Source organism: Lissotriton vulgaris, chromosome 5 (genome assembly GCF_964263255.1).
Source record: "Lissotriton vulgaris chromosome 5, aLisVul1.2, whole genome shotgun sequence".
NCBI classification, from domain to species: domain Eukaryota; kingdom Metazoa; phylum Chordata; class Amphibia; order Caudata; family Salamandridae; genus Lissotriton; species Lissotriton vulgaris.
Genome location: NC_141693.1, coordinates 1,961,892,511 through 1,961,918,649, shown reverse-complemented (window position 1 = coordinate 1,961,918,649; position 26,139 = coordinate 1,961,892,511). Strand labels below are relative to the sequence as shown.

Below are 26,139 nucleotides of genomic sequence, written 5' to 3'. Positions count from 1 at the left end.
AATATACTTAAAAATACTTAAATTAAATTATAATAATTAAATAATAAATGAAAATAATAAAAATAATTTTTTACAATCTTATTTGTTGACCCTGAACCCTAAAATATACCCCTTTACCCAAAAACCCAAAACTGACCCTGAACCCTAAAAATACCCCTTTACCCAAAAACTAAAAACTGACCCTGAACCCTAAAAATGCCCCTTTACCCAAAAACTGAAAACTGACCCTGAACACTAAAAATGCCCCTTTACCCAAAAACTGAAAACTGACCTTGAACCCTAAAAATGCCCCTTTACCCAAAAACTGAAAACTGACCCTGAACCCTAAAAATGCCCCTTTACCCAAAAACTAAAAACTGACCCTGAACCCTAAAAATACCCCTTTACCCAAAAACTGAAAACTGACCCTGAACCCTAAAAATACCCCTTTACCCAAAAACTGAAAACTGACCCTGAACCCTAAAAATACTCCTTTACCCAAAATTTATCAATATTATTTAATTACCAAATAATTATTAATTAACAATAACAATAAAGTAAATATATTAGCACATTAGCTGTAATTATTTTAATAATTAATATTATTTTTTCCCAATTAATTACTTAACAATAACACAAAATTATATATATTAAAATGTACTCTAATTAATGTAATTAACTAATTACAATTAATTAATTACCAATTAATTACTAATACAAAATATGTACAAAATTATATTAATTAATTAACTAATTATTATTAATTAATTATCAATTAATTATTAATTATAAATATTTACAAACATATATTAATTAATTAATTATTATTAAATTACTTCCCACCCTATTCCCCTATAAACCCACAACCCGCTACAGAATTACATTACGCAATTATTGAAAAAAACAAAATTCACTTAATAAAATATTTTATAACATTAATACACACTTTTCACACATATTATTACATAAAAATACACTATAAAATATTATATATTATTAAAAATTCGATATTTTTGCTATCTATATTTTATACAGTCGATATTACTTCACTTACCTGAAAAACGATATTTTTGTAGTCGATATTATGTCCAGTCGATATTTTGTCCAGTCTATATTTAAAACTCGATATTATGTCCAGTCGATATTTTGGAGTCGATATTTTGTCTGTGCACCGGGCATACATTCAAATTTGCCTCCACTTTTTAGGTCGAGCCTGTGCAGCGCATGCGCTGCTCTGCGAGGCATGCTGTATTCGGTATGGGGCTCATGTGGAAAACCGCATCATTTCTCCATCTCTAGGTTGGAGGGTCAAGGCAGATGTTTGATTCTCAACAGTGACTAAGAGACCGGGCCCGAAATAGCAGGCATACAAAGAGCACACGTATACAAGACTGCTGCTTTCACTACCTGCTGCTCAACTGCGCATGGCCTCTTTTATTCTTTCTCTTCTGACTGCCAATGAGGGGTCAGAGCGCGCATATGGATCTGTACGCATCATCAGGTGCGACGCACTATATTCCTCCAAAACTTTCAACTTTAACGACAAACATTAAACTGTCAGCATGCAAACTCAAAGTCCTTGCCTGTGCATCAGGGACCCCTTACTGACCCATTTAAGTACTCACATACATAGTCCCCAAGACTTTGGGTCGCCTGACTTCTTTCTGAGATTGTACGAATGTCTTTGGCTTGTCATCGCGGTACTGGCAGGTTCTGCTGCCCTTGGTTATTGCAACTCCTGACAGGCTGGAGTTGTTTCTTCCCTTGGACGGCGAGGTGTTTCAAGTTCTCTTTGTGTGGTAGTCTCTGGTCCTGGTTCCCAGTCTTCTGGAGATGAGGGTGAGATTTACGAGGGACGCCTCGTTGCTGGGGCAGCTGTCGCACTCAACAAATTGCTAACATAACATCTTATCCATGGTGTGTGATTGCATGCTAGTAAACCACAAACAATTGAAGAAGGGTCTGAGGGAAATTTAAAGACCTGCCCAGTTCGTATCCCCCTAACTGTAATCCTAACAACAAAAGAACCGGGGGTCTATAACGGAGCTTCAAGTACTCCGAGCTGCTGCAAAACTCCTACATAAGTGAGTTAGGCGCTTTTAGAGCTATATAAGTCTCTATATCAGAATGTGTGCCAGGACAAACCTGTCGAAGGACCTACTGAGATTGTTGGTAAGACCCGTACAGAGATGTGTTGGATTCCCATCAAATAGGTATGTAGATCAAGTGTTCTCATTTGGTCATCCAAAAATGGGGTGGCATGCGCCATAGAGTGAAGAATGACTCATTCTCTCGTAGGGGATTTCCACTTTAAGTCATAAGCACTGTGCGGGGACCCCGAAGCACTTTATCCAATATATTTCTTAAGTGTAGTTGTTCGCCTTTCTTTGGGAAGGTCTGCAGAGTCACTTAAGAAACATAATATTATGCAACCTGTTGGAGAAATCTACAATGGCCAAATTCTTCCTATTGTAGACAAAAAAAAGGTGTCCGGAGAACTGTCTCTGCATATAAATGTATAATGCTTTGCAAAACAATACAAATGTCTTTCATAAACCCTTTATTAGTAGAGTATAGAAACAAAGGAGCATAGGACAGTTTAGCCTCACAGGCTGCCTTATAAGAGCTGAAAATAGACGTGGTGCCTTTAAGGCCCCAGGGACCTCCAGTATCCTATCATGCTTGGCTAGAGGCAGTTACCTCAGTTCTTCTTTCCGGCACCTGCTGACAGGACCTAGGAGCACTGAACTCGGTCTTTCTAAAGGCTTTTCTCTTCAAAATTCACTTGTAAATTTAATCAAAAACAACCTAATATGACATCTTTCAACTATCCCTTGCATTTTATGCAACTTTCTGACTGGGATTTGGGATGTTTTGTCTTTTAAAATGCCATCTTTTTTGATAAATACTCCTCATTCTTCCTGTGGGAGATAGAAAGCCAGAGTAGACACCCATGATGTCAGTATTCTTTGTCTTACAGCAAGTCATCTTGCTGAAGACTGTGAACACTGCAAGACCTTTTCCATATGAACCCTACATGATAAGCAGAAGATTTGCCTCCAGGGCGCGGAAGAATAGTGCAGGAAGCGAATGCAGTCTGCACGTGATCCTAAGGAGCGAGGAAAGAGGCAGTCCTCTACAAGGGCTCAATCATCAACCTCTGGTGGACAAGAACATCCAAAAAGAGGTTTTCAGCTCAAAAAAGGCATAATTCTCCATTGACGACGAGAACATTGACGTTGAGACAAGGTACAGCACTGACCTGTTTGCCATGAGGAGCTGGTATGCCGTCGACAAAAAGAAGAAGATCAATGTCGAGATGGGGTAGGTCGGTAGGTCAATGTCGAAGACTCACCCGCCATCAACATAGAGCCGGAGATCACCATCGAGGAGTAAGTCGATGTCGAAGCTCACAGTTCTTCGTCGTCGAGAAGTGGTTCGTCGACGAGGAGACGCCGACGTTTGACGTCGAGGAGCAGATCTCTGACGCACCATCACAGGAGGTCGATGTCTAGGAGCAGGCTGATATCTACAACACATCAGGGGAAGAGGACAAGCATTTATTCCTATCAGGCACCGATTATTTCAGAGTGTACTCTCCATCTTCACCTGTAGTCTTGCCAGCCTCTCCTTCACCACCTCCTCCTCCACCTCTGCTGCCTCCTCAGCTTTCAAGGCCGATACCATCTCCGCCAACACCTCTTTCGCCATCTCGTCCAAGGCCAAGATCGTATTCCAGGATGCGCCATTGTTCTAACAGCCACCATAGGTCATGACATTTGTCGTCAAGAAGACCTCATCAGCGCCATCAGTCATACAGACTCAGATCACCGTCACGATCTCACCATCGTTCCAGGTATTCGTCCTCCATCTCTACAGGACATTACTCGCCTACCATAACAGACTCTCCACCACCTAGAGTCTCTACTCATTTACTTAAACCTGAGCTGAGTACGAGCTCGGTCTTCGACCCATTCTCTCCTGAGGCACAGCCGGGAGCATAGCGCAACATTAGCAAAAATCGATCTTTTAAAAAATTTGTGACAGTGTGTTTGTTTTAATTGCAGCCCACTCCTACCTGTTCTTGGGGCTTTGATTGTTTTCCAGACCCCCACGCAGCCGAGCTTAACGCTGCCGCGGGACAGGCTCTCCCCCTAGCCGCCATCAGCGAGGCTTAGGCCACGCCCACTTGTGCGGGGCCACGCCCTGAACATCTCCATAAAATCATGTGCCTCCCACGTACACGCAGCGGACGGGTGCAGCGGGTGCGCCGTTTGCGCGCGGAAGGCTCGCCTAAGGCAAGCCCTTCTGCGCCCGTCCGCGACGGGCCGGGACCAGGTCCACAGACTCTGCCCATTCTCTGGTTTACTCCTCAGCCCAACTCTTTGCACATCCTGCTACTTCTCCTCCTTCCTCTTCTTTATTGCATCGTCTTGATTCCCTTGGTATCTCTGCCCCTCGCTCTCCCTGTCCACCCTCCCTTGCCCACAGCCCCATCTCTCCTCCTTCTGATCCCTCACTTGTCCCTCGGTCCTCACCTGCCCCGTCAGCAGCTTCTGCTTATCTACTTAATACCCGTTCTGCAGTCAAGCATCAGACGGAACTTTTTAATTTACTGAACTCACACTCCCCAGACTGTTTATTTCTTACAGAAACTTGGTTCTCTTCTGATTCCCTTCCGGATCTTCTGGCCATCCTCCCCGATACCTATTACGCCCTCCGAGCAGACCGCCCGGTTGGTAAGGCCGGGGGCGGTGTGGCGATGATTATCCGTTCTACTTTAAAATTTCAACTCCTTACTTACCCCCCCATACCTAACGTGGACTTCTTGGTGGCTCGATCACTAAATCTTCCCGTACCTCTCACCGTCGTCCTTATGTACCGGCCCCCTCAATCTATGCCATTATTTGTAGCTACTTTACAGGATCTCTTGGCCACACTGGTGGTTAATAACTCTTCAGTTATCCTGCTCGGTGATTTTAACCACTGGCCAGGGGACCCAAGGGAAGACCTATCTTCCAAAGATTTCTCTGCTACCCTTCAATGCTTGAAATTCTCATCCCATATCTCGGCCCCCACCCATGACCAAATCTGGTCATCACGCTGTGGCGTTTCACCCCCTTCCATACTCCCCTGCATTTGGTCTGACCACTCTATCATTTCATTTTCCATTTACTCGGCTCTGGCCGACAAGCTGCCTCTACCCAAAAATTTTCTGGCTCGCAGCTGGAATAAAACTGACCTCAACTCTCTCTCGCTATCCTTGGCCTCTTCAGCTCCTGACCTTACTGACCTCTCTCTGGACTCGCAGGCAGACGCCATTAGTTCCTGGCTCTCGTCTTCCTGCGACCAGGTCGCCCCGTTCACGAAGGTCAAATCCGTCCGCCCTTATGATGCGCACAAATGGTTCACCAGTGAGCTCAAAGATCTCAAACTTGATCTCAGGGGGTCGGAACGCCACTGGTGACGGAACTATTGCCCTATTCTCCGTGCTAAATACAGACTTCTCCTTAATGATTACAAAAGAGCGATCCTAGCGGCCAAAACCAAATATTTCACTGAGAGAGTTGCTCTGTCTGCCAACAAATCTCGAGAAATCTTCTCCCTGGTCCATAACCTAGCCACTTCTGACCGCACTAGCACCAATCTCGTTCCATCTCAGACCCTCTGCTCTTCTCTCAATGATTACTTCATTGAGAATATTGCTAACATAAAGGCCAATATCCCCACGGTGTTTCAACCCGGCCTTTCCTGCTCCCCCCTCTGCCCTCCTCCTCTCTGGATCATTTCCCACTCATCTCTATGGACCAATTTCTTAATCTACTTACAAAAGTCAAGTCTGGTTCTCCGGCGGACTGTGCTCCTGCACGAATCCTCAAAACTCTATTCACAAGTTGCCCTTCCCCTCCCCTCGCCCTTCTTAACGCTTCTTTGGTCCTGGGTTCTGTTCCCTCTTCTTTCAAATCTGCCATAGTTCTTCCTATTCTTAAAAAAACTGGCCTGGACCCTTCTCTCCCTTCTAACTTTAGGCCTATCTCTCTTCTCCCTTATCTGGGTAAGATCCTTGAAAGCCATGTTACATCTTGCCTGTCCACCTACATTGAGGAGAACCACCTCCTAGCCTCCCATCAGGCGGGCTTTCGCCCAGGCCATTCCACAGAGACAGTGGTCATCGCGGTCCTGGACGAACTCAAGGGGAAAGCTGACGTCAATCTCCCCCAAGCCTTGGTCCTCCTCGACTTGTCCGCTGCGTTTGACACGGTCGATCACTCCATCCTTCTCGACCGTGTCAGCGCAGCGGGCATCCGGGGCTCTGCACTCTCCTGGCTCGCGTCCTTTCTTCAGGGCAGGTCCTAAGCGGTTCACCTCTCAGGTTTCTCCGCGCCCTCTCGCTTGGTCACCTGTGGGGTTCCCCAAGGTTCTTCCCTTTCCCCTCTTCTTTTCAATCTTTACATCTACCCCCTCATCATTTCTCTTCTCGAGCTGGGGGGTCTCTGTTTACAACTACGCGGATGACCTCCAGCTCGTCTTTGATCTCGCCTCCCCTTCTGATTCTCTTCCCAAGTTTTGCTCTACCTTAGTCTTCATATCCAAATGGATGAGCATCAATCACTTGAAGCTCAATCCGGACAAGACGGAGCTTGTCCTCACGGGTGGTCCCTCAAACCCTTGGTCCGCGGTTCACTGGCCCCCCTCCTTTGGTTCCCCCCCTTCACAGGTCTCCTCAGTTCGGACTTTGGGCATCAAGGTCAGCCATGACCTGTCTATGCACGCCCAAATTAGCTCCGTTGTATCTTCCTGCTTTCTGTCCCTCCGTCTCATTCGGAAGATCGCTCGCTATTTCTCCACGGACACCTTCAAAACCATAGTCATGGCTCCTATCACTTCCCGCCTTGACTATGGGAATGGCTTGTACGTGGGCATACCTGCTTATGAAACCCGCCGTCTTCAGGCCATTCAAAATCAGGCAGCCCGCCTTATTCTTCGTCTTCCTAAATCTGCCCACATTACCCCTGCACTCAAGTCCCTTCACTGGCTTCCTGTGCACCTTAGATCTTTTTTTAAATTGGCCTGCCTAGCCTTTCGGGCTCACACTCACTCAGCTCCTCTCTTTATCGTATCTCTCATCACTCCTCACGCCCCTAACCGCACTCTCCGCTCTTCCTCTCTCTCCCTCCTGCATGTCCCCCGCTTCCGCAAATCCAGAACGGGGGGCACCCGATTCTCGGTTCAGGCCCCCCGGTTCTGGAACAGTCTCCCTCTTTTTATTTGTTCTATCCCCATCTTTTCTCACTTCCGAAAAGCTCTTAAAACTTTCCTGTTTTCCCAGGCATTCGGTGAGTTTGGTCAAGTCCCCAGCGCCAGGAAGCCGCTTGGCCGCAGCGCGCCTAATTAAGTTCTTTTTTCATTTCATTTCATTTCTCTACGATAGATGACATTAACACCTTTAATGAGGTCTTGGTGAGAGGAGCAGCAAAATTGAACATCCAGATGTCGGTGCCTACTCCAACCACATCAGTGATCTTTGAGACTCTCCAACAACACACATCGACCAGACAATTCCTTTCTCTAGTGCCGGGCCTATTAGAACCAGCTATGGAACTCTTCTTGACTCCCCCTTCAGCCATTTCAACTCCATTGAGACTGCTAAAAAAGGTCAGGACACCTGTGATCGTACCCTCCCCTAGACTGTAGTAATATTAGCAGCAAAGAAACACCATGCTACTACTCCTGCCTCCTCAGTTCCACCAGATAAGGAGAGCAAGAAATTGAATTTGGTAGGCCGCAAGACATGTGGTACTGCTGCCACTTCCATGAAAGCAGCAAGTGCAGCTGCTGTTCTCGGACACCAGGTTAGGTCATTATGGGAATCGGTCCAGAAGTTTGAAGATCTGTCCAGAGACCCGCAGGAGGATTTATTGGAAGTAGTGAACGAGCATTTGTTGTTATCAAGCCAGATAAGTGCAGCAACTGATTGTAGCAGTTTATAAATACTGCCATGGTGTGGATGGATGTTTGGCTCTGTCTCACATCTTTAAAACAGGAGTCACAGCAACGTATCATAAATCTGACCTTCTCCGGTTCTACTCTGTTTGATAGCCACACGGCTGAAGAAATGGCCTGCATGAAAACCAAAATAAACACCCTTAAGGTGGTCAGCCTAGAGAAGCCCACGGAACAACGTAAATCATTCCGCTCTTATTAGAGGGAATACTACTCTCAGAGGGTTCAAATAACTTTCTGGTATCAGGGGTGACAGCAACAACCAGTTACCCAACAGAGAAGGTATCCTAGAAAAAGAGACTCCCAGCAGCCAGCACAAGGCGGAAAGCCAACTACAGGCACAAAACCTTGAATTGTTCCTTTCTTCTCTTCTGTCACCCACTCCTGTGGGGGTAAGTATTTCACATTTCCTGGAAGAGTGACAACGAATAACAAACTACGCCTGTGTACTGAATATTGTTCAACATGGGTACTGTCTCAAGAGTTGACAAGTCCTCCTCCTACTGTACCACCAAAGTCATCCAATCACAATCTGAAAATGTTGAGATCGGAAGTTAACATCTTGCTTCAAGAACTTACTGTGGAGGCCATTCCTCACCAACAAAGGGGAACCAGCATCTATTCCAGATACTTTCAGAGAAAAGACAAGAACGTATTCAGACCCATTCTCGACCTCAAGTATGGCAACAGATGGATTTGTCCAAGAATGCTTTGAGGGCCAGTGGGATCAGCTAACGGGCAATTTTGCTGACCGGATTTAACTGCCACTCCATGCGAAGCATTCCCTCAAATGGTGGTGCTCCGCTGCCAATCTGATTCAAGGAACAGGTTTCTTCTCAGATCATAGTGTCAGATACATCACTTCCAGGCTGGGGAGCCCACATGGATCATCTACAAATCCATAGCAAAAAGAGATGTCATATCACATCAACCTCATTGTACTTGAGCGGTACATGTAGTTTTCAAGGCCTTCCATCCATCATTCAAGTCACAGACCCTGCTTGTTCTAACGGCCAATACCACCCAATTTACTGCCTCAACAAGCAGAGGGGGTCGAGGTCCAGGCCATTGTCACTGGAAGCCCAGTCGATATGGAAATGCTTCATCGCCCGAAATCTACGAATCATAGCGAATCACCTTCCAGGGTATGTTACTCCTACAACGCAACTTTTACGTAGCATTCCGTTACAACGCAGATTTTACAACGCGGGATCCATTACATCGGATGTCATTACAATGCATGGCATTACATCGCAGATGCTATTACAACGCATACTATTACATCGTAAGTATTGGTAAGTATTTAATTTTTTTTAATTTTATTTAATATTATTTAATTGATTTAATTATTATTAATAATTAAAAAAAATATTTATTTTTGTTTTTAAATATTATAAATTAAATATGTTAATTAAGTGATTTTTTAAATAAGTATGAGTATAGGAGTATATGTTTTGGGGTACTGAGGTATATGTTTTGGGGTGTTTGGGTATTTATAGGTTTTAGGGCAGGGTTTGGGTTTTGGGGTTCAGGGGTGTTTTTAGGTTTTAGGGCATGGTTTGGGTTTTGGGGTACAGGGGTGTTTTTAGGTTTTAGGGTAGGGTTTGGGTTTTGGGGTACAGGGGTGTTTTTAGGTTTTAGGGCAGGGTTTGGGTTTTGGGGTACAGGGGTGTTTTTAGGATTTAGGGCAGGGTTTGGGTTTTGGGGTACAGGGGTGTTTTTAGGTTTTAGGGTAGGGTTTGGGTTTTGGGGTACAGGGGTGTTTTTAGGTTTTAGGGTAGGGTTTGGGTTTTGGGGTACAGGGGTGTTTTTAGGTTTTAGGGCAGGGTTTGGGTTTTGGGGTACAGGGGTGTTTTTAGGTTTTAGGGCACGGTTTGGGTTTTGGGGTACAGGGGTGTTTTTAGGATTTAGGGCAGGGTTTGGGTTTTGGGGTACAGGGGTGTTTTTAGGTTTTAGGGTAGGGTTTGGGTTTTGGGGTACAGGGGTGTTTTTAGGTTTTAGGGTAGGGTTTGGGTTTTGGGGTACAGGGGTGTTTTTAAGTTTTAGGGCAGGGTTTGGGTTTTGGGGTACAGGGGTGTTTTTAGGTTTTAGGGCAGGGTTTGGGTTTTGGGGTACAGGGGTGTTTTTAGGTTTTAGGGCAGGGTTTGGGTTTTGGGGTACAGGGGTGTTTTTAGGTTTTAGGGCAGGGTTTGGGTTTTGGGGTACAGGGGTGTTTTTAGGTTTTAGGGCAGGGTTTGGGTTTTGGGGTACAGGGGTGTTTTTAGGTTTTAGGGTAGGGTTTGGGTTTTGGGGTACAGGGGTGTTTTTAGGTTTTAGGGCAAGGTTTGGGTTTTGGGGTACAGGGGTGTTTTTAGGTTTTAGGGCAGGGTTTGGGTTTTGGGGTACAGGGGTGTTTTTAGGTTTTAGGGTAGGGTTTGGGTTTTGGGGTACAGGGGTGGTTTTAGGTTTTAGGGTAGGGTTTGGGTTTTGGGGTACAGGGGTGTTTTTAGGTTTTAGGGTAGGGTTTGGGTTTTGGGGTACAGGGGTGTTTTTAGGTTTAAGGGCAGGGTTTGGGTTTTGGGGTACAGGGGTGTTTTTAGGTTTTAGGGCAGGGTTTGGGTTTAGGGATAATTAAATTGTATTTACCATTTTAAAATATATTTAATAAATTAAGTTAATTATTTTACATTAATTACATTTTTTAATTAAATTAATTAAATTAAATAAATTAATATTTTTAATTTAATTTAATTTCATTATAAAAAATATGTACATTAAAATATTGTTTTTTTTAATTAAATTAAATTAATTACAATTTTTAATAAAATTACATTTATTAAATAGATATTATTTTATTAAATTAAATTAATGACAATTTTTAAATGTCTTTTAATTAAATTATTTAAAATAAATTATTTACAATAAACTAAATAACATTTTTAAAAAAAGGTATACTTACCTATACTTACGATGTAATGCCATGCGTTGTAATAGCATCTGCGATGTAATGCCATGCATTGTATTGACATCCGTTGTAATGGATCCCGCGTTGTAAAATCTGCGTTGTAACGGAATGCGTTGTAACACAACGCGTTGTACTCACACCAATCCCCTTCCAGGCATGCAGAATTCCCAGGCTGATGCCCTCAGCAGGGTTTTGCAAGGAAACCACAAATGGGTCTTGAGGGAGGCTGGCTTAATATATGGTGCACACCTATTTAAATGAATCACCTTGCACTAACCAGGCAACTCTTATGGTGATATTAGTGATCTTTGATTACCTTTGAAAGCTCTGAAAGTGGTAGTTGTGGAGAGAAGCCTGCAGGCTTATCTTGAAGGAGTGTTAAGCAGCTTGTTTTACCAGTTCTAATCATGTGGTGTAGATCAAATGAAATAGAACCACACAGGGTATATATAAAAATATGTCTATTTATTACACAACACTCACTAACATATTGGTATATTTCCTACCTGGATATATAAATACAAATACACAGTAATACTTCAATTGCAATAGGTAAGTAAGCACAAAACAAAGCGAACTCCAGGAGGAGACCAAACCATATACTAAAAAAAGTGGAATGCGAACTGCGACCAAAGTCAGGACTTGGACCAGGAGACTCAGAGGAGCTGGACATCCAAAGAACCTTCCAAGGTAAGTACCCAAGAACCCTACGAAGGCTGTGTGCAGAGTGGAAACACAGTCGCGTGTTCAATAGAAGTCAACGGGGAAGTCACAGTTGCAGTTTTGAAGAAGGACCCTTTCCAGTGAACCCTGAAAAAACCAGGAGGTTGGAGGTTCACCCCACCTGTGGCTACCAACAGAAATCAGGATACCTACACCAGGGAAGCCTGTGCTGACATCAGAAACCTCTGTGGACCACAATGGAGGACTTAACACCTTCTATGCTCATGACGAGCTAAGCTCGTCATGAGGCACGGTGCTCGTGTGCTCATGACGAGCTGAGCTCGTCATGAGCCATGGAACGCTCACACGCGGGGATAATTCCCCTGCTGTGCTGAACGTTCCACGGAAACGGGTGTGGTCATGACGAGCACAGCTCGTCATGAGCACACGAGCACTGTGCCTCATGACGAGCTGAGCTTGTCATGAGCACGGGGGTGCTGTTTGCGCCGCGCCGCGGGGGTGCTGTGTGCGTGCGCCATGCCGCCCCCCAGCACAGCGGGGAAATTACCCCCGCTGCAAAGGGGGGATGCAGCTGGAGAAGACTAGGCAAGAGTTCGGTGGAATCCAAGGGTGGATTCTTGTCAATAGCGCTGGGACGCCCCTTCGCTGGGGCAGCTGTGCGCTCAAAAAAAATCAATTAACATAACAATTAACATTAACATAGTGTAGAACCTGTAAGCAGAGGGAACAGTGTCTATGCACTCGGAGGTGACCAGGAAGCACAGAATAGCAATGCCCACTGATGATGGACGGTTCAAGTGAGTTGATGGTGAGGACCAGGCGATGCTGAGGAAGACCAGGAGCCGTGCACGAGCTGTCCCACATCGGAAGCCGGGAACCAGGCGGTCGGAACCAGGCGGTCGGTGTCCGGCGGGAGCACCAACATGCCTTGGCAGCTGCAACAGGCTTGGAAAGCGAAGAAGAAGGAACGTTGAGACCAGCAAGTTCCAAGGGATTCACCACGAGCAGGAGAGTCAGAGCAGGCCCCAAGTAAGCAGCAGCGCCCACTGAAGCAGGAGAAGACCCTCAAGAGGACCCACAGGCCAAAGGCACAGGAGTCGCAAGAGGATCTCAAGCAGCTCAGCAAGAAGGAAGGCCCACAGTGCAGCGGATGCAGTGAAGACGCTGTACTTGGAAGGAAAAGATGCTGGAGACTGGAGCTTCTCTTAGCCCGAAGAGCTCTGGAGTGCAGAGCAAACAAGCCTGGGCAACAGCGAATTGACATGTTACACGGGGCTTTGGTCCCAGCTGTTCCGACGAGGGAGACTGGCCTCAGAATTGCAGAGAGGATAGGTCAGGCCTCGAGGGAGTTTCAGAACCACTACCTTTGTTTCTGAGTCTTGCGAAGATCGTGAGACGTAAGGAGCAACAGACCGGTCAGCTTTGTTGTGGTGCCTGCAGATGCAGGGGAGGGTCTCCTTCACTCCAAGGTAGATTACTTTGGGTGTCCTTGAAGTCCACAGGTCTGTTGAAGATACTGGTAGAAGCACAGACACAGACGGCAAAGAAGACTTGCAGAACAGCGAGATCAGGAGCTGCGGGAGTCTTCCTTGATGCAGTCTCGGTTCCAGGCGAAGTCCAAGTGTCCAGACGCTTGAAGAGTGACGTGGTTTTAGGCTTGAGTCTTGTCCTGCGACGATACTGAGGACCCACCCACAGGTAAGCCCTTCAATACCCTAGGAAAGGGGTTAGGATGACTCAGGGGTCCATCCCAGAGGAGGGTTGTACTGAGGGCAGGATACTCCCAAGTACTTTGTCCAGGTTTGCACCAGAGAAGAAGCTAAGGGCTCCCTGATCTGGTTCAAACTGTAGTTTGCAAGGACGGTGCCAGATGTGCCCTTCAAAGGAGTCAGGTGGCACAGGCAAGAGCCCCCACCCCAGACCAATACACTAAGTCCTGTCTGGGGTGGTGGTCACTTCCCTGCGACATGAAACCTATTGTTCTACCTTCCCCTGCTCTAGCTTAGCTCTGCAGAAGGAGGGCAGAATTGCTTCTGTGGACGGCAGCAGCACTAGCTTGCTCTCAGACCATGAAAGGCTGTAACTGGTAGTACAGAGGGTTGCCCTAAGGGAGCCCCATAGTACATGGGATCATACTTCCAACTCTGGAATCTGTGTTGGGGTATGATTCCAACATGTTTGATACCAAACATGACCGGGCTTGGAGCAGCCACTATACAGTTAGACATCTTGAAATTACTGCTGACCAATGTTCCCTAACAACATTTTCCACTGTGTGCGGCAGTGTAAGGTCTGTGTGCGCTGTAGATAACAGTATGTGCACCAAGAAACTGACTATTTACGTGAGTGCAGCATGCAACTAGTAACACAAAAAGGGTACAAAGTTCCCCGATAGGAATGCAAGGACAGAGTGAGTGTGTAATGTAGAAGAAAGAAAAAAGGGGAAGATCCCTTTTTGGAACTAAAACCCTCACACACCCAGCGAACTAGGTGTCATGCTTCATCATATGGGTCCTGCTCCTGGTCAGACTGGCGCTGCAATGTCTGACGGGCTCCCGTAAAGGGGCTCTTTATCGGAGATCTTTTGTTCCAGCCAAATGGTGCATGCGTGTGAGAGGGCAAGGGAAAGTGTAGTCGTGAGGTGAAGGTGAATTAAAAAAGGTGAGTCAGTCCACAGTGAGCTTTATTGGTGTGGCTGATTCCCTTGGTTAAAACTAGTGTGAGGGGAAATATGTGCTGGGGAGGTTCTCAGCAGGACATCTACGACCCTCAGGTCAGGTCAACATGTTTCTTGCCGTCATGGCAATTCTTCAGGACCTAAGTGTTCCGTACTACACAGTGTGAAATTAAATATGAAAAAGAAATTACAACCTCATCCAGTGGGTCAGTAAAAGGGCAGGCCAAAGGTCCTACTATAATCATGCGACCCTAAGGGGTATCCTAGGGTACCCCGCAGTGTGCTCCCGGGGGACCTGCACAGTTTGGTAAGGTACCTCAATGGCGTGCGGTCATTACCGTCTACACCTACCCCCACGAACAGCGTCGGGTCAAAGCGTGGAGCAGCTTTGACCTGACCTGAGGGTTGCAGATAGTTGACTGTGAGCTTTCCCAGTTTATATCTCTCCTCCCACCCTTTTAATCAAGGGAGCCTACCACCCTAATAAAGTGTATTGTGGACTGACTCACCTTTTTTAATTCACCTTCACCTCACGACTACGTTTTCCCTTGCCCTCTCACACGCATGCACCATATAGCTGGAACAAAAGATCTCCGATAAAGAGCCCCTTTACGGGAGCCCGTCAGACATTGCAGCGCCAGTCTGACCAGGAGCAGGACCCATATGATGAAGCATGACACCTAGTTCGCTGGGTGTGTGAGGGTTTTAGTTCCAAAAAGGGATCTTCCCCTTTTTTCTTTCTTCTACATTACACACTCACTCTGTCCTTGCATTCCTATCGGGGAACTTCGTACCCTTTTTGTGTTACTAGTTGGTTGGACTTGTACATTGGACCCCGTTAAAGATAGTCCAATACGGTTCCCCCCCTTTGTTGATATGCAGCATGCAACTACCAAGATCAGTGGCATTTGATCTATAACTAATGCAAAAAAGGACCATTTTAAAAAACATTGCTACATGTAATAATGCATTGAGACAGTTTTGTGACCTAGTGGCGCACCTCAAGGAAATGACCTGTTTAGTAACACCTATTTCAATTACACTGTTAAGTAACACCTACACCCAAGTTAGAGAAGACAGAAATCAGGAGGTTGAACCATTATGAAACTTTACTGTACACTCTCTGAGGGGAAACAGCCTTTTCAACGCAACCGTTACAACGCATGCCATTACACTGTATGCCGTTGCAATGCAAAAGGTGTCCAGCAGTGGGTAATAGGTGTTGGATTTAACTCCATCACCTTCTCTACTGTTGCACACACCGGAGTTGGAATAGAAAACTAATCTGTTCCAACTTCCAGCGCTCCCCCGACAGAAAGTCAGGGTAAAAGTTGGCGTTGTATCGGCATGCGATGTAATGGCATGCGTTGTAACATCACTTATTCCTCTCTGAGTGCTGCACAGGGCCGAGTACATCAAACAGAGCAAGTTGTACAATTAAACAACATTTATCATTTGAAGATTCAGCAACAATCGAAAGCTACATATAAAGTTGTTTAATGATTATGTTGTGACATTAGTTTACATTTCAAATGTATCTCTAATCATGCAATTGTGTGCATTTATACTTTAAATTATTGTCATGTTGTATGTTTGAGTGATGGTATTAATATCATGAGTAGCTTTGTCCTTTGATGTTATAAAATTAATTACTTTTTTCTACTTTTGAACCAAGATATTTTAAGTATTGTGTCTGTCGAGCCATATATATACGTTGTTAATAATTATAGTCACTCAGGGAGTTTTTGTCATACATTATACTGCTGATAAATGACATGATACTCCTGCCAAGAGGCAGGGTGAGGAATCTTCATGGATAAATACAAAGGTGGTTCTGTTGGGTAAGGCAAATCACTTTGACAATGCTTATAAATGCAAATTAAACGTTTAAAAACTCTCTGAAAAACATATGCAATGAGAAAATGAATACTGAAGCAATCTAATGATAAACTTCATATAGCCAAGTGGTGATTTGTAACGAATTTATATTAGAATTCAATCATGTTACATCTGAATTAATTAATTCAATGATGACATTGGATTTTTAGGAAAGACCGTCAAACACAAGTGAAAATTATGTGACAATTGGTGACAAGTGCCTGGTGCATGAAGTAATGTACAGTGAAATCGAAAAATACATATATGCAATTATATACAAGGGTTACATTGGCCAGAATCTATTTCACATCCAAGGAATCCTAGTATTCATTTAATGGATCCTGGAGTTTCTGGACCATAGGTGAGCGACGACGTTTCAACCCTTTTGCGCCCCAGTAGATGGTCGCGTCGGGTCTTTTTCAAGACAGGTGGGTGGGGGTGGACAGTATGGTAATCAGGAGGACAGGTCTCTGCCTGATCAGGTGCCACACGGTCAGATCCGATCGTAGTTGAGTTGGATATGCGGTCAAGCTAAAGAGAGTGGCTGCGTAATTTCGAGATGACGCAGCAACCCTCTTGCCCGATTGCAGCACGAGGTTGCAATACAAATTTGACAGGGTGACCAGTGCCCTTACCAATTATATGGGTGACCAGTGCCCTACATTAACTAGGTTGATCCCTATCGCTTGGTTAGTACACTAAGTGTTCTTCTTTTACACCTTGTTCGGCACCATGCTGATGTTCATCTAACTAGGCTCCTTTATCAATAGTTACTTTTGAGACCTGACCACCATCGTACGCTACGCTTGTTGGATTCCTTGTCACCCTTAATGCCACTATTTTTAATAAGGAGTAACTCTATTTTTGGAGAATGATAACCGTGTTTGCCCCTCACTTTCTCCACCCCTAGGACTTCATTGCTGACCACTACTCCAACTATGGCTGCGTCTTGTTGGCCCGGATCCAGGAAGTGAACCTCAGCCTCAATAACCTATTCTCCAGCCCTGGACAGGTATTGTATTGTTCTGTTGCATTTATATCGCGCTTCGTACCCCTGTTGAGGACCCGAAGCGCATTCTGAGGGGTCAGATAAGAGTTTTCCTCATTAATTATACATGCTTGGTAATGTGTGCGCTTTTAGCGTGGCCTGTGTGGGAAGCATTGATGTTGTGGGTGGAGTTTGAAGGGGTGCGCCTGTGGGGTCACTGCAGACTTCAAGGTGCTCATAGGCATGAAGTGAACCAGAAAAGTGTTTAGACTGATGGTGAAAGCTTTAAATGGGATGAAAAAAGGGGGTTGCTAAAATGGGCGTGGACTTTGTAAATATGAGTGTGGCAGGGGCGTAGCTTGGTCAGTAAGATTTGGGGGATGTGAGCTTCAAATGTCCCAGCTATCATGCTGAGATATTTTGTTAAAACACATTATATATGAAGAACCACGTGAGGGAGTCTTAAGGGGTAGTGGAAAAAGAGAGGAGGGCAGATGGTTAGGGGCACTTCAAACACACAATTTTACCAGCCAACACAGAGACAAGAGTGTCTGTGTTTTTGTCAGTGTGGGCATATACAAATCCAAGGGGAAATCTGACAGACACTTCACCATACCGAACTGAAAACACTTTTACCCAATTATTCACAGCCAAATATTTTTTTTGAGGGGGTTTTAATTTTAATTGCGGGTTTCTAACGCACTAGAATTGACTCTCGAAGGAGTATCTCTGCGCAATAGACCGCTGGGGAACCCGTCCTGGCTTTCCCTGTGAGATGGTCCCTACTGGGTATCTCCAAGGTGAAACCAGGCATCCCCGGCGTATGTGGGGGGCCGTTGTGGAGATGAGGCAAGCTAATGCCCAGAGTTGCCGAGTGTGATCCCTGGTTAGAGTAGGCACAGAGGTGAGAATTATCGAGTCCGCCGACCCTGGTCCACGACCCTGCCGCGTCGGGAATTGAACCCTGGTCCCGGGTCGTCCTCTGCTCCCGGGTCTGCCGCCTCTAACCAGTGAGCCACACCACTCCACACATGCCAAACACCCCCATGCCCTCCGGAGCTTCACCTGTGGGTGTTGCTTAACGACATAAGCTACATTTCTGTGATTCCAATAGTGTGCCTCTATCTGGTATGTATCCACATATATAACACAACAACTGGCATACACCTAAAACCTGCCAGGACTATTAGCTTTGTCAAGGATCGTCAGCTGTTTGTGATAAAGCACTATTCAAGAGTAAATGCCGAATTCTTTTTTTTTTTTTATATCCTGGGAACAACTATCACTTATAGAGACTGCAGCATTAAATGAAACAGGAAACATAAACTGGAACTAAATGGCTAATGTGAATTACCTTCACGTTGTTCAGAAATTCATCAGTGTTTTAGCAGTAAGATTAAGGATAATGTCATAGTGCCCGATAGGGACCCGGTTCAATTTGCGTTTGTAATCACTTCCGGATAGGAGACCCGGATGGACCCAGCTCACTTAAAGCCCTGCAGAGGTACCAGTGTCTGCTGGTCATCGGTTCAGGGACAGTCAGGCCTTTACTGGTTAGTGGAATTAACTTCCAAATCTGGCCTCTGCAGAGGGAATGAAGTACCGGAAATGCACGAGTTTCTGAGAGAAGGATGGATTGCTAGGCCCTTCATTGGCAGCAAAGATTTGTATTTGAAATGTGTTTGTATTTGGGTGTTTTATAAGGCTCTGAATTCAACTGTGTCATGATTGTGCACAGTTTGTGCTGAAAGAAGAGCGATCTAGTGCCATGAGGCCCGGTAGGCGGTGCAAAGAGGCTCAAATGAAATAAAATTTAGCAAAGGCAGCCAACATCGATGTCCAAGGGCCAGAGTGACCCTTGTGCGCAGGTGCAGAGGTCTACTAGTGGCGTGTTCTGGAGTGAAGGGTTCCAAGTCACCCAACAGTGGCTGAAGGCATGTACTGCAGCCATCCAACATGTGAGGATATAACCTGCCTACTCGGGCTGCCAAGTGATCCAACCATATAATCAGACCGATGCCGCAGCCATCCAACACGTGGATGCCATGACCAGACTGCAGCAGGGCTGTTAAATGATCCAACCGTGCATGCAGACAGATATCGCAACCATTCAACACATGAAGGCCATAACCAGCATGCTGCAGGCCAGCCAAGACATCCAACCGTGCATGTAGACCAGTGCCGCAGCCATCCAATATGTGAATGCCATGACCTCCTGCTGCAGGGCTGCCAAAAGATCCAACTATGCATGCAGACAGATGCCGCAGCCATCCAACGCGTGAAGTGCAGCATGACCTGCCTGCTGCAAGGCTGCCAAGAGAGCCAACCGTGCATGCAGACCGATGCCACAGCCATCCAATGTGTGAAGGCCATGACCAGCCTGCTGCAGGGCTGCCAAGACATCCAACCGTGCATGCAGACCGATGCCGCAGCCATCCAACGTATGAAGGCATGACCAGCCTGCTGAAGCACTGCCAACACATCAACCGTGCATGCAGACCGATACTCAGCCATCAAACACGTGAAGGCCATGTCCACCTGCTGCAAGGCTGCTAAAACATCCAATCATGCATGCAGACCGATGCGGCAGCCATCCAAAGTGTGAAGGCCATGACCAGCCTGCTGCAGGGCTGCTAAAACATCCAATTGTGCATGCAGACCGATGCGGCAGCCATCCAACGCGTGAAGGCCATGACCACCTGCTGCAGGGCTGGCAAGACACCCAATCGTGCATGCAGACTGATGCGGCAGCCATCCAAAGTGTGAAGGCCATGACCAGCCTGCTGCAGGGCTGGCAAGACATCCAATCGTGTATGCAGACCGATGCGGCAGCCGTCCAACGCTTGAAGGCCATGACCACCTGCTGCAAGGCTGCTAAAACATCCTATCGTGCATGCAGACCGATGCGGCAGCCATCCAACGCGTGAAGGCCATGACCACCTGCTGCAGGGCTGCCAAGACAGCCAACCGTGCATGCAGACTGATGCGGCAACCATCCAAAGTGTAAAGGCCATGACCAGCCTGCTGCAGGGCTGCCAAGACATCCAACCGTGCATGCAGACCGATGCGGCAGCCATCCAACGTATGAAGGCATGACCAGCCTGCTGAAGCACTGCCAACACATCCAATCGTGCATGAAGAACGATACGCAGTCATCAAACACGTGAAGGCCATGACCACCTGCTGCAAGGCTGCTAAAACATCCAATCGTGCATGCAGACCGATGCGGCAGCCATCCAAAGTGTGAAGGCCATGACCAGCCTGCTGCAGGGCTGCCAAGACATCCAACCGTGCTACAGACCAATACGCAGCCATCAAACATGTGAAGGCCATGACCACCTGCTGCAAGGCTGCTAAAACATCCAATCGTGCATGCAGACCGATGCGGCAGCCATCCAACGCGTGAAGGCCATGGCCACCTGCTGCAAGGCTGCTAAAACATCCAATCATGCATGTAGACTGATGCGGCAGCCATCCAAAGTGTAAAGGCCATGACCAGCCTGCTGCAGGGCTGCCAAGACATCCAACCGTGCATGCAGACCGATACGCAGCCATCAACGTATGAAGGCATGACCAGCCTGCTGAAGCACTGCCAACACATCCAATCGTGCCTGCAGAACGATACGCAGCCATCAAACATGTGAAGGCCATGACCACCTGCTGCAAGGCTGCTAAAACATCCAATCGTGCATGCAGACTGATGCGGCAGCCATCCAAAGTGTGAAGGCCATGACCAGCCTGCTGCAGGGCTGCCAAGACATCCAACCTTGCATGCAGACCGATGCGGCAGCCATCCAACGCTTGAAGGCCATGACCACCTGCTGCAAGGCTGCTAAAACATCCAATTGTGCATGCAGACCGATGCGGCAGCCATCCAACGTATGGAGGCATGACCAGCCTGCTGAAGCACTGCCAACACATCCAATCGTGCATGCAGAACGATACGCAATCATCAAACAAGTGAAGGCCTTGACCACCTGCTGCAAGGCTGCTAAAACATCCAATCGTGCATGCAGACCGATGCGGCAGCCATCCAAAGTGTGAAGGCCATGACCAGCCTGCTGCAGGGCTGCCAAGACATCCAACCGTGACTGCAGACCAATACGCAGCCATCAAACATGTGAAGGCCATGACCACCTGCTGCAAGGCTGATAAAACATCCAATCGTGCATGCAGACCGATGCGGCAGCCATCCAACGCTTGAAGGCCATGACCACCTGCTGCAAGGCTGCTAAAACATCAAATAGTGCATGCAGACCGATGCGGCAGCCATCCAACGTATGAAGGCCATGACCACCTGCTGCAGGGCTGCCAAGACATCCAACCGTGCATGCAGACCGATGCGGCAGCCATCCAACGTATGAAGGCATGACCAGCCTGCTGAAGCACTGCCAACACATCCAATTGTGCATGCAGAACGATATGCAGTCATCAAACACGTGAAGGCCATGACCACCTGCTGCAAGGCTACTAAAACATCCAATCGTGCATGCAGACTGATGCGGCAGCCATCCAAAGTGTGAAGGCCATGACCAGCCTGCTGCAGGGCTGCCAAGACATCGAACCTTGCATGCAGACCGATGCGGCAGCCATCCAACGCGTGAAGGCCATGACCAGCCTGCTGCAGGGCTGCTAAAACATCCAACCTTGCATGCAGACTGATGCGGCAGCCATCCAAAGTGTGAAGGCCATGAGCAGCCTGCTGCAGGGCTGGCAAGACATCCAATCGTGCATGCAGACCGATGCGGCAGCCATCCAACGCTTGAAGGCCATGACCACCTGCTGCAAGGCTGCTAAAACATCAAATAGTGCATGCAGACCGATGCGGCAGCCATCCAACGTATGAAGGCCATGACCACCTGCTGCAGGGCTGCCAAGACATCCAACCGTGCATGCAGACCGATGCGGCAGCCATCCAACGTATGAAGGCATGACCAGCCTGCTGAAGCACTGCCAACACATCCAATTGTGCATGCAGAACGATATGCAGTCATCAAACACGTGAAGGCCATGTCCACCTGCTGCAAGGCTGCTAAAACATCCAATCGTGCATGCAGACTGATGCGGCAGCCATCCAAAGTGTGAAGGCCATGACCACCTGCTGCAGGGCTGCCAAGACATCCAACTGTGCATGCAGACTGATGCGGCAGCCATCCAACGCGTGAAGGCCATGACCACCTGCTGCAGGGCTGCCAAGACATCCAACCGTGCATGCAGACCGATGCGGCAGCCATCCAACGCTTGAAGGCCATGACCACCTGCTGCAAGGCTGCTAAAACATCAAATAGTGCATGCAGACCGATGCGGCAGCCATCCAACGCGTGAAGGCCATGACCACCTGCTGCAGGGCTGCCAAGACATCCAACCGTGCATGCAGACCGATGCGGCAGCCATCCAACGCGTGAAGGCCATGACCACCTGCTGCAGGGCTGCCAAGACATCCAACCGTGCATGCAGACCGATGCGGCAGCCATCCAACGCGTGAAGGCCATGACCACCTGCTGCAGGGCTGCCAAGACATCCAACCGTGCCTGCAGACCAATACGCAGCCATTAAACACGTGAAGGCCATGACCAGCCTGCTGCAGGGCGCAGCCTCAATACTGCACTATTTGGGAAAAAGTTTCAACAGAATATGGCTCTTGGGGCCTTCATTGAAATAAAAAGACACAACAATTTAATAATGACATAATAATCATCAGGATAATTAACATCTTCATTGATCTTTTTAAGAAGCAACTTTTGGCAGAGCGCGAGTCCTTATTGAGCGAGCCATTCACCTTTGTCTGAGTGATGACTCGATCTGAAGGAGGAGCATGCGATCTCACCCACGGAGAGAGAACATCACTCACACTGAAGACGAAGACACACGAGCCAGCGAGAAGGCACGTGTTGCCTGCAGTCCACAGGACGCGCCCTTACAGGGGCACAGGGCGAGCAGACTTGGCTTCTATGATCCAGTTTCCTGAATAAAGACACATTTCAGTAACACTTTCACTCAAGGACGAGCCCTGACTCTGTCCGCCCCCAGGCGCGTCTAGAAACTTTATGAAAGTTTCAGTCTGCAGTTGTGTCAAGGGATTACGAATACCTGGCCTCCGGGCACAAGCAGTAAGGGAACCAGTGAGGTTTACTGTTAAATTCCACACTGAAACAAACCTACCGCATGAAAATAAGGGCAGACAGGAAACTCAGGTGCAATTTCAAAAAGCATTTGCAATGCAATAGGCCTCGCATTTGTGAGTTTGAGTTATTGGCATTGTAAATGACAATGCCTTTTATTTATGTGTTTTGAAAACCTGAAAGCGGTGCGTTAACACGCACTTTGCACTTCTAGTCCTTGCTTACAAGAAGGAAGGCTGGCAGTAAAAAGGCGCAATTACTGGCACCCTTGCTCTGATAAGTAACGAGTATAAGTATAACGTGCGTGTTTATTCACCGCTTGCAGGTTTTCAAAACACATAAATAAAAAGCATTGGAATTTCCAATGCCAATAGCTCAAACTCTCCCAAATGCGAGGCTCATTGCATTGCAAATTTATTTTTTGTTTGCTTACGTACTCTCAAAACATTTGAACAGATCGTTTGAAAGTACACTTTCACATCAAGAGGCGTCATGAGCCAAGAAAGGCACAACGAAACACCGTCCCCATCCCGAGGAAGAGGACTGGGGAGGTGTGAAGGGCGAAACATGTCACAAGGAGCCTGAAACCCCATGGAGAATAAACAGAAATGGGGAGAGTGAATAAGCTGGAAAGAAATGGGCCAGAGATCTACTCAAAAACAAGCATTTACATGTTACGTGTCCGACATAGGTAAAGCAATTAGCAGGTGGTGGGGGAGAGGTTAAGCTGCAAAGACGGGGGACTGAACAGACGCGCTCAGAAAACAGCGCTGTGCTGATAAAAATGCAAAAGAAGCTTGGCGTGCCGCACTTTATAAAAAAAATTAATTCATTTAAAAAAAAAAAAAAAGATTTTAGCCAGCTGTCAGATGACAAAGTGCTTACAGTAAACACAATAACAATACCATAATACAATATACAAGGAAAGCAGCAGTGTCTGGGCTGCATCAAATATAAACCTAGCGTACAGGCAGCAACGGGAGGCAGGTGGTCAACATGGGTCAATGTTAGCCAAATATTAGCGCAGGCGCTAATAACTTCCCGAATTGATTACGGGAATGTTTTACTCTTAGGCACTTCAGAGAAAAATATAAAGAAATTACAGGTCCTACAAAATTCGGCAGCACGCCTAGTATTAAGACTGCCCCGCAGAGCCCCTTCACGACCCTCTCTAGCAACTCTCCATTGGTTGCCTATCAAGAAGAGGATCATTTTCAAAGCTCTGCTATGGTGTCACAAGATTCTCCATAACAAGGCACCTGCCTATATGTCCGATCTGGCTTTGCCATATGAACCCAACAGAACCCTCAGATCCAAAGGTACAGGTCTGCTCAGAACTGCCCGTCCTAAAAAGGCCAGAATGGGAGGCAGATCCTTCCGCACACTGGCAGCGAAGCACTGGAACCTCCTGCCCATGGACATCCGACTAGAGGTGAATGAGACCTCCTTTAGGAAGAAATTGAAAACTTGCCTCTTTAATCAGTGATAGGTTCTCCTTCTCCTCAAAACTCACTCTCTCCACAGCGCGGGGACACGCCGGGAGGCGTCACCAGGCGCTTTACAAGCTCCTTTAAACTAAACTAAACTAAATCGATTGGGGAGGGGTTACGCTGCACAGCGGAACGGCGTTGGGAGACTGAGGACAGAACAGGCGCCCTCAGAAATAGGCACCGTGCCATCAAAAATGCCCAACCTTCCCATGCCGCATTTTATAGAAAATAAATACATTTTAAAGAAAGGATTTTGGCGGAGTGCTAGAAGAAAGTTGCACAGCCGCCATATATGCTGGATGAAAAAAATATAATTTAATAAACAAACAAAAAGGATTTGGAAAAGCTGCGCAATAAAAGAAGTTGCGCTGTCGCCATTATTGAAGCTCCAACTCGGCATGCCAGTGTGCTTCTAAAAGAAAATAGTGCTCACAAATGGCAAATAACAGATTCCGAGTAACAACACATGTAACAGGGGGTGTCCTCATGGGAGATTACAGGAAGAGAAAGGGCTGTACTAAGGAGGGACTACTATGCTTTTTGACCAATCAAAAGCCACCATTTACAAAGGACAGTGATAGGAACCAATTAAAAAGATGGTTGGAACATGGCTGGAGCTTAGTGCCCATATCCTGAATTCGCTCTCCTGGCTGATGACGGCTAGTAGCCAGAAACCGGTCCTAGGATGCTTGATTCCGGTCCAGGGAAGACATGGCTTGGCAGTTCGGGCTGGACTGTTCCCATGAGGCACAGGGTCAAGGCTAATTTGCATATGGCCATGTCTTAACTAGGGTGGTGTGGTGAGAAAAATAACGATGGATTAAACCCAGATCTGTGACTGGGGGTGAATGTTTTGCCACTGTGCAACATTACGTCCATCAATTGTTGTTTTTGCGCATATCCTGAATACAGCATGTCTCCAAGAGACTGTGCAAGCACTGCCTAGGCGATTCCTAAAACAAAAAATCCAAATACTTTAAGGCAGGGTTGAAGGTTTCTTATTATGCAGGGCTCAGAATCACAGTTTCCACTAAAACCTTCATTTAACTTCTGGTAAAAGAGGAGAGGCGGTCCCTCTGAAGATGCCTCGTTGCATTTGCGAAACGGGGTTCAGGGGTGAAGATCCGCTTTACTCCTTGCCAGTAGGGGCAGTGTCCATTTTATTGTCCTTTTCCTGGGGCAACTGCAGTAGGAGACCGAGAACAAGCTTATGCTGCACTTTGCAGAAATAGTGATTTAAGCTTGCCATCATCAAGTTGACCGTACACCAGTGAGCAGTAGCCAAGATCTCAACCTGACCCTGCTCTGAGCTGGAATATGTCCAGCACCACAATGGCCGTACAGACTTAAAATGAAACTCCATAGAAAATATT

At 46.8% G+C, this 26,139-nt stretch overlaps 1 protein-coding gene across 1 annotated transcript in view; it reads left to right on the top strand.

Moving 5' to 3' along the window:
- Positions 1-26,139, top strand: part of SAPCD1 (suppressor APC domain containing 1) — a 225,074-nt gene that overhangs the window by 147,622 nt on the left and 51,313 nt on the right. Inside the window, exon 4 of the mRNA XM_086924650.1 lies at positions 17,077-17,178. Within this exon, the coding sequence (XP_086780776.1) occupies positions 17,077-17,178 (102 nt within the window). The remainder of the gene's footprint in view (positions 1-17,076; positions 17,179-26,139) is intronic.